The sequence below is a fragment of the Asterias amurensis genome, chromosome 3, assembly GCF_032118995.1.
Source record: "Asterias amurensis chromosome 3, ASM3211899v1".
NCBI lineage: Eukaryota > Metazoa > Echinodermata > Asteroidea > Forcipulatida > Asteriidae > Asterias > Asterias amurensis.
Window position 1 is genome coordinate 23,949,084 of NC_092650.1, and position 17,953 is coordinate 23,967,036.

The 17,953-nt window shown below is 39.6% G+C and overlaps 1 protein-coding gene across 9 annotated transcripts in view; it reads left to right on the top strand.

Annotated features, from left to right (window-relative positions):
- The window catches only part of LOC139934666 (puratrophin-1-like), a 112,455-nt gene that overhangs the window by 83,959 nt on the left and 10,543 nt on the right, over nt 1-17,953 (top strand). For all 9 annotated transcript variants that reach the window (XM_071929001.1, XM_071929005.1, XM_071929006.1 and 6 more), the window contains 6 exons: nt 7,851-8,792; nt 9,059-9,271; nt 9,856-10,029; nt 13,121-13,207; nt 14,491-14,634; nt 15,533-15,610. In XM_071929001.1, coding sequence (XP_071785102.1) covers nt 7,851-8,792; nt 9,059-9,271; nt 9,856-10,029; nt 13,121-13,207; nt 14,491-14,634; nt 15,533-15,610 — 1,638 coding nt within the window. The remainder of the gene's footprint in view (nt 1-7,850; nt 8,793-9,058; nt 9,272-9,855; nt 10,030-13,120; nt 13,208-14,490; nt 14,635-15,532; nt 15,611-17,953) is intronic.

The window sequence follows — 17,953 nt, forward strand, 5'->3', positions numbered from 1 at the left end:
TGTAACCTCTTTCTTTAGAATATTTCTTACAGGCTGCTTTCCCTAGGTTCCTCCTCTTTCTTATCTCTTCATCTCGTTGGTAACACGCCTGCTCAGAACTCTTGCCCTTAACTCTTGACAGAAATAAATTAATGCACAAAATAATGAATGGTTCGATACAATGAAAAGCTCTCCCCCTCTACCTGCCTCCTCTCCCACAGTGAAAATGAGTCGAGGGGAGACTTGTTATCCAGTCTAGGTTTTTCACTATGGCTTGCATTAACACGAAGGTGTTGTGTGTGTGTGTGTGATTATGTATGGTAGTGTTGGTTATTCAGCAACCAATGGGAGCGTTGCTTACATAGGTTTGTGTTGGTTTGGTTTACATGGTCGACCAATAAGGATTGGTATTGCAATTGAATGGCTGAAAGTTTGGTGTGAGCATAATGATTGTCACTTTGTCACTGCTTAGTTTTGCAGTAACTTTTCATGTTGGGTTGGACTCGGATCCAGGTATCTGTTCAATTTTTGTGGGGGGGGGGGGGGTTGGGGGGGCTGTCATACAATTCAAGATTGGGGAAGGCATGGGTTGGGCTCGGATTCCAGGTGTCCTGCTAATTTTCTGACCTCCAGTCTCCCCCAAGATGAGTAGGAAACTCACCTTGTCCCAAAGATCTGATCACTCAGGGACTTTGATGAGACCTTAATGTAAGTCTTATCCTGTCTGGAGAGATTGATAATCCAACGAGGTCGTTTCAAGAGAGGTCGTTTCCACGGGAAGCGGTTCGACAAATCAAATATGGATACCTCCGGTTGACATTAGATATACGATAGTAATAGGTTCCTGTATCGATACGGAGATTGTTTAAAGGTAGGGTCAGTAGATTTGTAAATACTCAAAATATTAATGACCATAAAAAAACTTTCTTTCAAACTTATATTTCCCCTAAAACAAATCATCAGACAGCTGTGAACCTGGTGTATTCAAGCAAACTGCCTGTATGTTAGAAACTAAACGTTTTTTGCCCAAAATTGTTTGAATATAAAAAATATAAAAACAAGTTTCTAATACCAGATAATAAGTTTTCTTGTTTTTTTTACCCATACACCGATGTGTGTTAGCACTGTATACTCAGTACTATCCCAAGCCCTGTGAAAAAATATCACAGGCATATTTACTCGGGTGGGATTCGAACCCATGACCCTTGCAAGTATTTTTTTGCCTTCTCTATGCAATGTTTTCTTATTCTTGCTGTGCCTGTATTTTCCCCAGTGTTTTGCCAAAATGTAGGAGACAATTGCCCCCTTTCCCCCCGTGGGTCCTACATCTATGTCCTAACCAATCGATACCGCCCTGAAGAGGCAGTTGATTCATGTGATAGTTCCATTAACTCTCTTATCGATGATGTCACCGAGGTTTCCTGCCCACAAACTCATCCCCCCTCATTGCTCAGGAAACCCTCAATAGCGTATCACTTAAAAACACTTCTTCCGCTGCCGGCGACACAAAAAAAAAGTCGTTGTTTGTTTCTTGTTTTATTAGCGGACAGGTGCCTCCAGGTGGGCTGATTGATGATAATGTCTTTACTAAAAGGTGATGAGAGCTGTTATTTCAGACAGGATTAATGGTGACTTGAGAGCGCTTAGTGTTAAAAAGCCGGGTTGAATCTATGACGAAGGGGGTTCTGCCGAGTGGCAATGTTGTGGGGCGCCAGGTGTTTGCCCCGGCGAGGAGCTCTAGCTCGAAGTTTATGGATATTTCCTGTGCTTAGGTAGACTGTGCTCAAAGCTGTACGTGCTGTTTTTATGTCACAGGTTCAGATAGTAGGTTTGTGTTAGAATTAGATTACAGGTAGTTGGAATGAGATACTGGCCCTTTTACAAGAAGCAATCAGTTCAGAGCATTTTGAACTGTTGCCTTGCTTTTCTAATGGTATATCCAATGAAGTTTTGAAACAAAATGGTTGCACAAAAAGGTCATTTGAATTAGCTACATTACATGGTTTCCCATCCCCTCACCCAACCAGCCCACCAGCAACCCCATAACCCTTTAACCCTGTCTAATGAAGTTTTGAAATGAATGTTGAACGGTTAAACTGAACAAAGAGCAAGGACAGCTCAATGTCCTCCCCTCCCCCTCCCACCAACAACCATCCAGCACCCGACCACCAACACCCCAACCCCAATGCCCCACCACCACAACACCTTTCCATCTCTACACGTACCCACCACCCCATACCCACCTACCCCTTCAAATGAAGTTCTGAAACAAATGCCAAAAGCTCACACTGCAAGGCATCAAGCACATTTGAAATGGCTACATTGCTTGTTTCCCCATCCCCTACCACCACCCACCCTGCCAACCCCATCACCCCCAAAGTATTGAAACAATTTAGTTGCTGTCAAATGATTTTGTACTTGTAAACTATCATAAACTAAGCACTCCCTGATACATTGGGCAAGTTTGAGCAGTGACCATTGGTCAACCACTAGTCACTTTGGCCGCGGGAATTAGGCCCCTCTTCTGGTCACTCAAAGTCCCACGGGGAAATAGCAGACACTAGTCACTATGTGTATAAAAGTCCCTTGCTCGAACATCGTCATTGCTCCGCAACAACCACAACTACCACCCAAACCAGGAAGGGATACATAACCCCAGTTGTACCACAAAAGAAAGGATCTTCAGTAGGTGTAAATTGGTACCCATCTGACAGGTTTCTGGGTGTGGGTGAGTTGCCAGGGATTATGTGGCCGAGACAGACTGCTAGTTAACCTGATTGGTTATTAAGCCTTGTAGCTGGTAGGATATATAGGATCTGACGGGATTAGCGTCGTGGCTTAGAGTAACTGTCTTGGCTCATTCTGTGGTTTTGTCCTTGTAGTGTTTTTTTTGTTTTGGATGGAAGAGGGGTTTGGTGGTAATGAACAATATAGAGGTAGAATTTATTGGGCAGTGTTTCATCTGTATTGTTTGGTAGTATATTGGTAAAGTTTGAAAGAGGGGAGGGGCATATATGGGAACCAGTTTGGGACAAGATGTAGGTGAAAAGTGTTGAGTTTTTGTCGCTGTATAATGATTTTTTTAATTTAAAAGAGTCATTGTTTGGAAGATGCTTTAATTTTTTGTCCTGATTTTTTTCCTGAAAAACAAAAATAAAAACATGTTGCAAAAAATCAACAAGATTAGCAATGTCCAGGCGTTTTGTGATGATTGTACAGAAATGAACCGTCTCTAAAAAGGGTTAAGGGCAAAAGATTAGGATAGTGTCAAGACTGGGACTCGAACCCAAACAAGTTGATCAGAAACACCTGAGCTTTGAGTCCTGGAGACTCCACAGCCAAAGCTGTAGCCAAAACCACTGATTCAAACATGGCGTGACTCTTCATTTCTGGCTCACTTTATTAAATCACCGACTTTTGTCTTCCGTTTTTGTTGTATCGACAAAAGATGGTTCTGGGAAAAGCAAACACTGAAAGCCCTCTTTGGTTGATTGCCTGGGGATCTTGTTTACAATGCTCACTTAAGTCCGAACGGTAACCCTCGTCTTGATGTGTGCTTTACCATTATTATTCCATTCAGGTTTTTATTGTCCTACCAGGTGTGCTTTTATGATGTCATTGTTGATATTAAAACGTCGGCGTTTCTCATTGGATGACTCGTGTAAACTTAAATAAGTACTTTTGGAAGTCATTTAATACCCTTTAATGAGTTTATTAGATGTTGATAAAGGACTCCTGCTATTTTTCATTTGCTGAGCAAACAACAAATGTTTTAATTATTTTTTGTGTATTATTATTTTCAAACTGAACTTTTTATCCTTGACTGGGAAAAATTAAGTAATATTCTTTGATAACACGAAAACTTTCTGAGTTTCAATTTGGTTTTTTCATGATTGTAATATTTCTCAACTTTTTATCTTGTAGAAACCGGGCCCAATTTCATAAAGCTGCTAAGCGGAAAATACTGCTAGTCAAATTTGTTTGCTAAGCAATTATTGAGTGGCACCAGCCACCCAATGACACTTAAGGTAATTTTGGTTGGTAAACTGTTTCTGCTAAGCAATATCTGTTGTGCTTAGCAAGTTTTTGTACTTACTTGCAGGCTTTTTGAAATAAAAGCCCTAGGCCAAATTTCACAGAGCATGCTTAAGCACAAAAAATAGATAAGCACAACCCAAATCATGGTTTACCATAAAAAAAGTTACCAGCCAAACTACCATGTCTCATGTACAATTTGTGACTAGTATCCTGCTCATTTCTACTTAGCAGATATTTTCTGCTTAACCAGCTCCATGAAATTGGGTCCAGCGTACTTTTTTTTACGTTCTTGTGGTTTATTATTAGATATCTTCATAAGAGGAACCAGACTTATACTTGTCTCTTCTTGGCCCAAACCACTTCACACTTTTGATAATTTACATAAGTCCGCAAGGGTCTCTCTTTCATCCTCCCCTCTGGTTCCCACTTCTCCTCAGTAAAGTTTCTCTGTCTGACGTTGACACAATAGCTCAAATCAAACCTCCCTGGTTACTGATCCCTCTCATTGAGGATTAGAGTAAACAAAGCTGACTAGGGTAATCCCAGATTAGCCTAGTAACTTATCATGTGAAAGAGAGGATGTTTACCTACAGTGTGATTGGACCACTGCAATCGGACAGGGCTGTTTGGTAATGGTTTGTTTTTGTTCCGATGTGGTCAGTCAGTTGTTCCTACAGCTGCATGACAGTTCACAACAAGGAAGCTCTCAAAGGGAATGGTTCATTGTTGTTTTTTTGGTGGTTGGAGCTGACAGACAGTTTTCTTGAAGTTGCTTAGTTCTGCTACTAGCTTGAGAAGGTAAAAAAGCTATCTTCATTATTTCAATTCTAATCTGTCTTAGGTCATTATGTAGAATTAGAAAGTCTTGAATCTTTGTTTGCTTTTTATCTCCACGTGGTTTCAAAACATAATCAGCATGGTGCAGTTTGGCTCTCTGGTGACCCCCTTTGTTAAGAGGCATACACTTTTTTCTTTTCTTTTTTAAAAAAAGAAGTAAAAGTTGCTCATGTATTTTGGCTTCATATTGCACCATTCTTTTTAAACGTGATTTATAATTTACCCATATTTTCACAACTTATACCATTCTGAGGGGATGTTGCCCATTGGGTGTTCTACAACTAAAATGATTGTTCACGATATTCAAGGTTTGACCATGTAGAAAGGGAAATACATTATTGACAGTTTTATACACGTAGGTTTCTTCTAAATGTGCCATTCTTATGTTCCACAGTCAATACAGTCAAACAGCGGTTCCAAAGTCACACTGTTCCAATGTTACAACCTGCCACATGGTTCTAGCAGGATTGTTTGTAGATTTAATATATTTTTCCTATAATCCTCTGCCAGCAACTTAATGTACTAATTAAAAACTTCTCTGGTAATCATTAACAACTTCATTTGATGGTTTGGTGGATCTACATGTAGTGGCAAGTTAAGTTTGGTATGTGAGCCTTTGGGCCAGCCATGGGGCAATTTACAGGCAGCCAGTTCCAGGCATTCTCCAAGAAGAGAATCCACTCACATTTGAATGTTCACATAATTATTCTTGAAGATCGTAACACATTGTATGCAAAGTTACTCAAGTGCTATCAAAGTGGTCCTGTAGCATGCAATGCAGTGGGTTGCCTCCAAGTTGCCTGTAAAAGTTGCCTTATGTGGAAGGCCCTAAGAAGTCAGTCAAGCAAATGTGTTTCGCCAGGAGACAAAAAGGCTTTTGTATTTGGCCGAGTAACAGTATTAATTGGCTGAGTAAGAGTATCCAATTTATTTCTCTGAGGAGAGCGTAGTTCAAATGTGGTTATAAGTATATTTCAATTGGATAATTTGATGACAATTAAAAGATTTCAGAATTTAGCCTACAATATCCCGGTTAGCAAAAGAGGGCCCCAATCTGGGTATAGGTACATCTTGATTAGGATAATTTTGATGAAAACTCAAGATTCCAGAACTATAGGGCTATAGTATCCCTATATTGGGAGATTGAGAAGAGGGCTCCAATCTGAGTTTATTTGTTGGGATAGTTGGATCATGGAGTGATATGGTTTGATACGGTGAATCTCTGAGCATTACATGAATATTCACATAATTCAAAGATTCGTTTATGGGGCCATTCCCTCCTCAACATTGAGATATGATGTGCATTGGGATAGTTAGGCTAATAATAACAACACACCTGAGCATCTATATAGTTGGATCTGACAGGGTATTAACAACAGTGTTATCATTGTAGTCCCTTTATCTACGCCTCTTCACTTCCATGTGCAAGTTGACTCAAGATAAGATTGCATATGATTGGTTTATTATATGATAGCAGTGTGTACATTGTACATATCCCATGCTGCCTTTTATCTGCAGTAACAAGTTGGTGCTGTACAATTATGTCACCTCTAAGTTAGGCTAGTCCACCAATTTTTTAGGTTTAGTTTAGCCCAGCTCAGTTGGTCAAATTGATCCTCGCAGACCAGAATATTGCGTTCCCACGGAGGGTTAGTTTAGCACTTTTGGATTAAGGACTAGTTTAACCCTACGTCTGAACGTACCCTAGGTGTACCTATAAGACCATGGGGGTAGACCTTCCAAGGGGGCAGCCTCCATGGTGGAGGTTCCTCCTTGGCTGTCACATGGAGGAACCTCCAAGGCTGTCAGCAGTTAGAGGCCTGGAATGTATATCCCAAATGTAGACTTGGGTTCCATCTCATCCCGCAGGCTTGGCCTCAAAATCAATTTTTGAGCACTGTGCTTTTTGCAAAGTATTTCGAACATCGAACTGAACCCCAAATTAAATAAATACTTAATATAACCAAACTATATAGCATGAAAAGAAGGAAACCATTGAAAGCAAACCAAAAACCCATTTAAAGTAAGCTATAATTTTATTGGCCCTATCAGTTGAGTCACACTACAACTCAAGATTGCAACATGTTTTTTTTAAATGTTTTTTTTTTTAGGGGGGGGGGGTTGCAACAATTAGCTCGTTCAGAAAGAGTACACATGATGTCATGATTTTATAAACAGTGATCCAACTTTCCTTTCCGCAAATAAATTCGTAATATCAACAAATACTGTTTGGCGGGGAGGGTGTCTCCTGTTTTCCTGCAGTGTGTAAAGATTTTATGAAAACATAAGATTATGTAAACTCATGGCCATGTGATCTGCTTTAAGTTAACAAAGCAAAGACGCTTTGTATGAAGTCATTTTCTTATACATGTAGCACACAGACCTTGATTAAAACCCGTGAATCAGCGGTTTGATGTGACGTCAAATGACTTAAATCGGATCTGTACCCAGGGTAGCCCCCTTTGTTGAATCAAGTCATTCTCTTAGCACACAGACCTTGATTAAAACCTGTGAATCAGCGGTTTGATGTGACGTCAAATGACTTAAATCCGATCTGTACCCAGGGTAGCCCCCTTTGTTGGTGATCATGAAAGTTGTCTATTTAGGAGGGGTGTGTTTGTAAACAGATCTGTGCAAGACTCGTGAGAAACGAAACCACCAGGAACCATTTGGAAACTTTGTTCATGGGGTTTTGATGTGTGTGTGATTTTGTTCTGTCAAATACTTTGTCTTGACTGCAGATTCTTAAAGAATTTACACTATTTATGTTTTTTAAGGAAACAATTATGTAGCAGTTTATCTTAGCTTTAGCTGGTGAAAGGGAAATAACTATCAATCACATTTATTGATTTGAACACAAATTTTATCATTTGCAAAATTGATTTCAACTTGTATGTTAAATGCGGGACATAGTAAATGTACATCTTTACAAGTCTGATTCTTCGTCAGATTGTTTCAGAAATATTTAAACTCTTTTTTATCTGTTTGATTTTCAGGCATATGCATGGGCACTAGATGGCATGAAGTTTGTTGCGTTACTCGGTCACGAAAAGAGCACCACACGAGAACAGTGTCGCATCCATCTCTGCACCCTAGAAAAATACCTTCGTGACAACCCTCCCACGACGCAGGAAGCGTTTGCGCAAATGCGCTCTCTCTCCAAACAATTAGGAAAAGAGCAATGCATCCAGCAGTGTAACTTTGCACATCAGCGTTGTCAAGAGACAAACAAAATGATTCAAGATAAGATAGACAGATTGCACAGTGTGTTACGCGGTCGCCGATCGTTACTCAAGTACGGGTCCGTGTCAAAGGGCACAGAGAAGAAGCAGAATGCTCTGTATCAGAGGAGTGCTTCGGCCATTTTCGACGGGCTTAGCAGCTTTGGGCTGCAGTCGACGAACAGAGCGGGGAAGAATCGGTTAGGAGGGGCACTAGACACTGATGGGGCACCAGGTAAACAAGAGCTGCTGCGTAAGGGCAGCCGAACAACGCCCCCAAAGCAGCATAGAGACTCTTTACATAGTAACGGCTCGGTTGACTCGGGGATATCAGTCGGCGAGAAGGTCTTAGAGAGAGGGTCTCTACCTTTATCACCATCTTCGATGGACTCCCCGAATGAATTCTCCGTGAGGCAACGCAAGATGGCTGCTCTGATCAAGCCTATCAGTGAGGTTGTAGGACGAGAAAGAGAAACTAGCAGCTTGGAGAAACTCGACGAAGGGTACGAGGAACCTGAGGCTGATGCTTCGGAGACACAACCAGAGGAAGCGACGAGCTGCGCCGAGACACCAAAGAGGAAAGTCTACTCCCTGATACTGTCCAAGAGACTTGATGGAGACGAGGCTTCTGAGACGGAGGAGAAGCAAGATGCGGTGTGTCGGAAGGCCAACATGGAGGATGAATTCCAACTCTCAGATGAGGAAACATCAGAAGCGGTCAGTGTCCATGATTTCTTCAAACTGTTAAGATTTTACACCTTATAAAACTTGCCAACCATTTCAAGTAAAGACTATTATTGTTTAGTTTCATACATATATGTTCATCTTAAAAAACTTTAAAAAGTTAATCCAGCAAAAGTATGCATTGAAACAAATTACTGGGTTTTCAACATTTTCACAGTTGTTCTTAGAGTACGTGGGGGATTTTTTGAACATGCTATCAATGTAAATTAATATTCCATAATAATTTGAACCCGGCACAGATTGAGACACATTGGTCACCCCAGGACGCAAACCGTCACATCCGGAAGTCTGTCTCCCAGGCTCCCGGTAGCCCACTCAAGCTTGAGATTGAATCCAATGACAATGTCTCAGCTAACAAGGACCACCCTAACTACAGACGGCTTGTGCTGATCTTAGATGAGATGATCCAGACGGAGCAGGATTACGTCCTTGCGCTGAAGTACATCATAGAGGTAAAAATCAAGGAAGGTCTGGGGTTGAATTTCTTCAAGGAATACTCATAAAAAAATATTTCTTTATAAATTGTTTTATTCTTGCATGTGGATTTTTGTGCATGAAACGATATCCCAGAAGAACTCAAAGATCCTTTTTGATCCATTTTGATGATGGCGCAAGGGGTGTAGCAACTTAATTCTTTAGTAGGTTTGTGGGTGGTTGTCATTTTGAATCAAATCACGTTTGGACAAACTGTTGGTTCTGCGAAGGACCAGAGTGTTGGTTTTGCATAGAAACAGTGTTACAGTTGAGTCTAAATTTTGGGAACATGCTCTGCTCATCTTTAGGAGTAAAGTAGTAAATCAACCTGCTTGTTAACTGTAAACCTCGTCAGTTTTATTTCCCACATCATGCAAAGCCTCAAAAATCACTTCACTTACTCTTTGATTTCTCCATTATTACTTGTCAGTCAGCTATTGCTGTAGTTTTAAGAAAACTATTAAAACAAACTTTTGTTAATAAGTTGGTGCAGTTGTCATTAAAAGTAAACCTTCCTATTTCATTGATTTTGTGTTTAAAAACCTTTCAAACTGATTTTCAGAACTACTTTCCGGAGATGGATCGGGACGACATACCGCAGGGTCTGAGAGGCCAGCGCAGCGCCGTGTTCGGTAATCTAGAAAAGATTTACGAGTTCCACGATCGTCATTTCCTGAAAGCTCTCAGTCAGTGCCAGAGCGACCCTCTACAAGTCTGCCATTGCTTCTTGCAACATGTAAGTAAACCTCCTCCTTCAGGAATTGTTATTATGTTATTAATATATATCTGGTGATAAAACCAGCGATAGATTGTGGACTCAATTCATATGAATTGTTGTTGTCACTTTTAAGATTTATTGAATGTCTGTGTGGCTTCGTACGGAACAGTTGGTTAAAGATTGAGGAAATTATGTTGATTCGATTATGCTTGATGTGCATCAATCAAGAGAACTATGACAACCAGACTATAGAGGGCAGCAGACAATTCAACCAAAAGTTACCCCTCAAGCTTTGATGTGTTACCCGAATCAAATTAGTTTGTGGTTGTGGTTTTCATTATATCAACAGTGAATCCGTGTCAGTTTTCACCCTTTTGATTGATTAGTTTCTGAAGTGCTGTTTACTCTGTGCTTACCAAGTCCTCTTGGGATAAACTCAAACCAGTCCATATTTTTTTTAAGTTTTAGATTTTGTTTTGCTTGTCTCCTTGTCTGTGGTAAGTCCGTCTAGGCTGTCTTCAACAAACTTTGGTTACTCTGACAGCCTCATACTCTCTTTAATTTGCAGAGATTAACTCTTTCCAAGTCATCTTATCTGCGATTATTTCATTTTGTTTATTTCTCTTACGAAAAGAGAAGAGAAAAACATTTTGAATTGAATTGAATGGCGTGTCATGGCCGAGCGGTTAAGAGCACCGGATTCAAGCTCTGCTGTTTGATCAGCAGAGTGTGGGTTCGAATCCCGGTCGTGACACATAAAATTGGGGAGGTAGTGCTTTCTGCTCTACCGGCCAGGCTTCGGACTGATGATACCCAAGCCTACATCCGTATGGACTGTAAAAGGGGTAACCCTGTTTCCGCCCTACATGTAGGAGCCCACACCTTGAAGTGGCCTTCAGGCTATGTGTGTCTGGCGACTTGCATGAAGAAGAAAAAAAACGAAAAAAAAACAAAAAACCTTTGAATAAAGAAATGTTATCAAAATTATGGTGCATCTGTTTGTTTTTTTGCAACTGCCCTCCTAAATTTGGCCTCAGCAGTGGGGAGAATTGGGTACAGTAAGAAGTAAACAAATTGGCCAGAGAAATCAAGAAAGGTTTTTTATCTTGAGACTAATGAGACATCTTTTGAAATAAGACACAAAGGAGCTTGCAAGATGTACATTAATTATTCGATTGTCATCACTTTGAGACAATTAAGCACTTCATGGATTGTAATTTAAAGGCAGTGGACACTATTGGTAATTACTAAAAATAATTATTAGCATAAAACCTTACTTGGTAACGAGTAATGGGGAGAGGTTGATATTATAAAACATTGTGAGAAACGGCTCCCTCTGAAGTGACGTAATTTTCGAGAAATAAGTAATTTTCCACGAATTTGATTTTGAGACCTCAGATTTAGAACTTGAGGTCTCAAAATCAAGCATGTGAAAGCACACAACTTCATGTGACAAGGGTGTTTGTTTCTTTCATCATTATCTCGCAACTTCATTGACCGATTGAGCTCAAATTTTCATAGGTTTGTTATTTTATGCATATGTTGAGATACACCAACGGTGGAGGCTAGTCTTTACCAATTACCAAAAGTGTCCAGTGTCTTTAAAGCCACTGTCGTCCCAATACAAAGGGAGAGAGAGAGAACAAAAGCATGAATAATTCCGTTCCATCAAGCATTTCTCCATGTAGGGGTTGTGATGTTTGCAATCACCGGGTCATCAAGTGGGTCCACAGGGGGCTTCAAACTCAACATTGCCCCACGAGAAATCAGCCGAGCGAAATAGCAATCTAGATCTCCAATCACACATGGAGAGCAGTCCAACATCAACAAAATTAACCCCATTAAAAATATGAATACCAACTTCACACTCTGCCCCACAAATGTAATGAACTTGAAGGGAGGGGGAGATGAAAAAAAAGCAAACAATGTTGGATATTTAAAGAGGGGACTCTTTGGAAATGTTAAGAAAACAGCCTGAAGTGCTTTGTCTGTGGTTTATTAGCCACCAGAGTCCACTGGGGTACAGAGGGGCAAATGAGTTGTAGTACAGGTGGTTTAGACTGATTAGAATCGCATAGGAAGCCTTAGAGAAACAAACCCTCTGGTCCTTTGCTCCGTTGACAGACTCCACTGGGGACTTTCCACAGAGACCAAGGAGAAGAAAAAAAAACCTTAGCAGTTGTTGATTCATAGATTCTGAATGTTGAGATAATTTTAAGTAGGGGTTGAAAATTAGGGGTTTTTCTGATTTGATTATAAACGTTAATGAGCCGGGATAACATTGTCTTCCGTTGTGGGGTTTTATTTTCTCTTTTCTTGAGTTGAATTTGTCGAGTTGATTTTGTCGAGCGGAGAGTGCCTGGGGTGAATATTTGGGGTTGATTATCAGCGCGCCTTGGCTGGAAATTGTAAAATACATGTTTTGGTAATTCTTCCTCTGTGGAAATTTGATCAGCCTTTTTTTTTTCTTCATATGCAGCTTCAAAGAAAATTTCTTTGTTTGAGTTTATTAAATTTAATGAAAATAAATTGATTAAAAACTTGATTTGATGAATCAGAAGGGTAGAATAGAGCCTTTTTGAATAGCATGTCCTACTTTTTTGATGCTCATGTTTTTTTTGTTTTGTGGCTGTCAAAGTTTGTGAACAACTTAAGCGCTGTTCATACTAGACGACTTTCCTGAGGAAGTTCCAGGGTGACTTTGATTGACGGTGGGTGTCACCATAGAGCTAGGGTGTCACACATGAATTACTAACCCTGGAAAAATGCCTGTTATTTCTTCAGGAGTAACTACCCCTGCTTGGGGGTAGGGTTGTAAGCTAGATAACTCCTAGGTTTAGCGTAGTAAGTGTGCCTCGTTCCAGGAAAATTTTGACAAGTACGAACATGGGATGGCGTGGGGTTAAGACTAAAATTTCCAGGAGTTTGCTTGGATTTTTATTTTGCCGTGTGACAAGGGCTTAAATAGTTCATTTTAGAGAAATGATCTAATTATTCTTTTCATCTTGGACAATTATGAGTATGAAGGGTTCACAATCAGTCATTGGAGTTAAATTCTTTGGTTTCTCATCTCTAATTAAATTTGTGGTCACTTTTTTTTCATTTGCAGAAAAAGGGTTTTGGTCTGTACGCACTTTACAACAAGAACAAGCCGAGATCTGATGGCTTATTGGCTGATTATGGTACATTCTTCAAGGTGAGTCGCCAACTGTTTGAACGAAATATTTAGTAATAAAACCCTTTTTGTACTATTGTACATTTCTGTGAACGAAACCAAGGATGCCTCAAAAGTGGACTTAAAAGAACACGTTGCCTTGGATCGGTCGAGTTGGTCTTTGAAAAGCGTTTGTAACCGTTTGGTATAAAATGCATATGATTAGAAAGATGTTGTAAAAGTAGAATACAATGATCCATACAAAAATGCCTCGGAATTGCGTGGTTTTCCTTTTAATTTGACGAGGTAAAAGGAAAACCACGCAATTTCGAGGCATATTTGTGTAGATCATTGTATTCTACTTTTACAACATCTTTCTAACCAAATGCATTCTATAGCAAACGGTTACACACGCTTTTCAAAGATCAACTCGACCTATCCAAGGGGACGTGTTCCTTTAATTACTGTAGCTTGAAAGCTGGAGAAAAATTGTAAACGAGGGTGCCTACTAGGTGAACCAGAAACACAGGGTTTAATCCCTAATGTTCCACAATTAAGTGTTCTGGGTTCTTTTACAGCAATTCTCTCTCTCTCTCTAGTCGACCGAGGTTGGAATCATGTTGAGGCTTGCACATCCCTTTCTTTACAGCAATTATGGTATTAAGTTAAAGCCAGTGGACACTATTGGTAATTTTCAAAGACTAGCCTTCACACTTGGTGTATCTCAAAACATATGCATAAAATAACAAACCTGTGAAAATTTGAGCTCAATCGGTCATCAAACTTGCGAGATAATAATGAAAAAAAAAACGTCCTTGTCACACGAAGTTGTGTGCGTTTAGATGGTTGATTTCAAGACCTCAAGTTCTAAATCTAAGGTCTCGAAATCAAATTCGTAGAAAATTACTTCTTTCTCGAAAACTATGGCACTTCAGAGGGAGCCGTTTCTCACAATGTTTTATACCATCAACCTCTCCCCAGTACTCTTCACCAAGTAAGGTTTTATGCTAATAAATATTTTGAGTAATTACCAATAGTGTCCACTGCCTTTAATATCTTGCTCAAGGACACAAGTGCCACAACCGGCACTCGAACCCAAACTCTGCTAATCAGCAACACCAGAACTTGAGTCCGGTGCTCTTAACCGCTCGGCCATGATACGCAGGAATCACTCATTGCAGAGTCTTTCTCCTCAAAGCCTAAGAGACAACACAACACACCCCATTCTAACAAATTTGAGCAGGCAGCAAAATGTGCACGCACTCGACGCAATGACTTACCATGAGGATAATGATCGTAACAATATTTGTATCTGTTTGTTTTAGTCGAAACAGCGTAATCTACATGACAAAATGGATGTTGCTAGCTACCTCCTGAAGCCTGTGCAGAGATTGGGGAAGTACGCTTTGCTGTTACGGGACCTCATCAGAGAGTGTCAACCCTCGGATCAAGAGCTGTCCTCACTCAAGGTAAAGAAAATCAACCAAAATGTTTGTATATCAAGCTTAGCTGATGAGTTGATTTCCTACTTTGCTTTTTTTTCATAGAAAACTTTAAAAAACACTGTTCAAAGTTAAGTGTGTTCGGCCATTTCCTCTTTAAGTATGAAATTCCAAACTCAGAGTCTTAATTAGAGTCGAGTTTGGAATTTCATACTCAAAGAGGAAATGGCCTAACACACTTAACTTTGAACGGTGTTTTTTAAGTGAACTCTTTTTAAATGTAGGGTCACACTTTGGAATATTTATTGTGAATTCTACTTTCCGCGATGCAAAATTTCTCTAAAGTTTACCTTAAGCAAAGTTTTTGAGATTACATTTTCTGTGATTAACATTGCGCTGCAGCCAGCAGCCAATATTTGAAGCTTAAATTCGCTTGATTCCGACAACATACTGCTTACAGTTTTAGGTGAGGTTGTAGCATATCTAAGTCTCTTTGGAGTAGTGTTGCCGGTAAGTTGTCAACCACTGACCAGTTCTTTTCAGAATCAACACTACTCAAAAGAGATTTACACAAGGTGCTACCGCAACACCTCACCGAACTCTACTTTTTGCTCGTCCCCAGCGCCTTCTTTTAACCAAAGGGGCTGGGATGGGCAAACGTATCATGCGCTGTCATAAGTTTAATAATGCGCAGTCCCATCATGCATCACACTCACACTACACCATATTTTTATGCACTGTACGCATGACATACTTCCTCAACAAGAATCTGTGCAAGCGATTAGCCCATACCAGCGGTCCTGGATAGACTGGCCGATGGGGCCGAGCGAAACTCTACTTTATCATTGCAAAGTTTCTAATTCTACTTGTTTACAATGTGGCACTATTCCTAAAGTTTCCAGGGATTTATTTTTCCTTGCACTAGTCTGCTGAGGAGATGGTACAGTTCCAGATGAGGCACGGTAATGACCTACTAGCAATGGATTCCATCAAAGATTGTGACGTGAGTAACTCTAACTACTGAACATTTGTAGGCCAAAAAAAAAACAAAAAAAAAAAAGTTGCAAAGGTCGTGGGTTCGAATCCCACCGTAGCAATATGCCTGTGATTATTTTTTCACAAAACAGGGGAAGTACTAAGTCTACAGTGCTCATCTCACATCGGTGTAAGAGTAAACCAAAGTAGTGTTCTATCCCGGTGCAAATTTTAAAATTTATGAAAGCAAAAGTAAACTGAGGCCTTTATCAGAGAAACAGGCACTTCTCGGAAATAGTAAAATGGCAGTGAAAGTGAAGACAAGTAAAACATCAGCCTTGATATCAATTAGATGTGACGCCCTAAACATTTTACATGTTGAGAAATACTTCCCTTATAAGCCCTAAATCAGGTGTTTTTGAAAGCTCTTATTTTCTTGTTTTTGATGAGCAAATTAACCAAGTTTGGAGTTTTGGCAGAGAGTGCAAAGGTTTTGGTATGAAGTGACACATGTTGTAGATTTGTTCAACTTTGTTCAAATAATAGAAGGGATGTTTCCATCAATTTTTTTTTAAATTGGATTTTAGGCTGATTAATTGTCATTTTATCAAATGAATCCACTCAAATAGTTTCAGTATAAACCTGTATGTCCATTTTGATGTTGAAACACTTTCTTGGTGTCAGATACTTAGTTACAAAATTACAACTATTGGAAAATCTTTTAACGTGCTGTTGCAAAGAGGTACCATTTATAGTGTTTCCTGTCATTTAGCCCTGCTTCATTTCCCCCCCATCACTCCAAGAGTAAACTTGTCTGCTTACCATAAAGATTGAGTCTGGATTAATGATTGATAAAAAGTAGGTCTGAGACATTGCTCATTATAATCAAACTCTGAAAAAGAATCAATGCGGGTCATTATTAGCTGAAGAACGGCTAAAGAATCTACGGTTAATAATTGGCTTAAAATAAATCAACGACTGAGAAAAAAGAAAAGAAAAAAAAGTGCATCAGCCTCCGTCATATTTCATCACTGCCGAGGAGGACGAAACACTCTTAACCTCATGGCCGCAATTAATCCAACCATGTCATAATCTCATCTAATCCTGTTTGTTGATGGGATTAATCCAGGGCTTGGGTTGCTCATGAAGCAATCTCTACTAGTGATTGTTCTTGGGGCCAAGTAATCCAATCAAAAGGGGCTCTGTTAATCCAATCAAGTTTGTGTATGTGGCAAATTGACCCAATTGTTATGAGGTAGGGTTGAGTTGAGGGGGGGGGGGGAAACGCTCTGTTTAGTCCATGATGGATATGTAGATGGGTGACAGTGATAAGGGGAAATGACGCAGTCGACAGTTTTGTGTTCTTACACCATTTGGTTTGGACTCAGATTATTTTATATTATAGTAGGAGCATTGAAAGATGGGGTGAAATAACTACATGTTTGGAACAGGCAATTGTACAAACTTTTAAAAAAATATTAAAAATCGCTTCTCAGATTTAACTTTTGGTGCACCTAAATTGATATCGTTTCACATACTTGTAACCACATTATTTTAAAGTGAAAGTTTCTCAAAAGCTGCTGTAGACTTCTAACTAAAAAGTCTGTATATGAGTGATTACCAAATGTACACCTTCCCTTTAAAGGGAAGGTAACTATTCAAAACAAATATTAACTTTAAAACTGACTTGGTAACGATCATTGGAGAGCTGTTGATAGTATAAGACATTGTGGGAAACGACTCCTTCTGAAGTAACGTAGTTTTTGAAAAAGAGGTAATTTCTCACTAAAATAAAATACTTCTAGCTAGAAGTCTTCCTATCTGAAAGCACACAAATTCGTCCAACAAGGGTGTTTTTGCTTTCATCATTTTCTCGCAACTTTGATGACTGATTGAGCCCAAATTTTCACAGGTTTGTTATTTTATGCTTATGATGGAATACACCAAGTGAGAACATGGGTCTTTGACAATTACCAAACGTGTACAGTGCCTTTAATAGGTCATCGGACCTTGTTAACGCTAAAAATACATTATAGAGCTATACTAGTGTTGAACTAAACTTCTGGACCACCTGGATATAATTTGACTGGTCCTTGGGTATTTAACTGACATTTCTAAACAATCGTTAAGGGAGAAGGATTAAAAATACATTAACATTTATTGAACTATACTAATGTATTAAGGAAGAGAACAAATGTAGCATGAATGTCAGATTTACTTAGCGTAGATCTTATTTGATAATTACCAATCTTCTCTGGAAATAGTTTCGACGAGGATGTGCTGTCATTCAGAAGATGAGTGACACAATTTCCCCGTCTGAGTTTAGGAAATTGTTACTTTTCCTCAATTACACTTTGGAATGTACTTATTA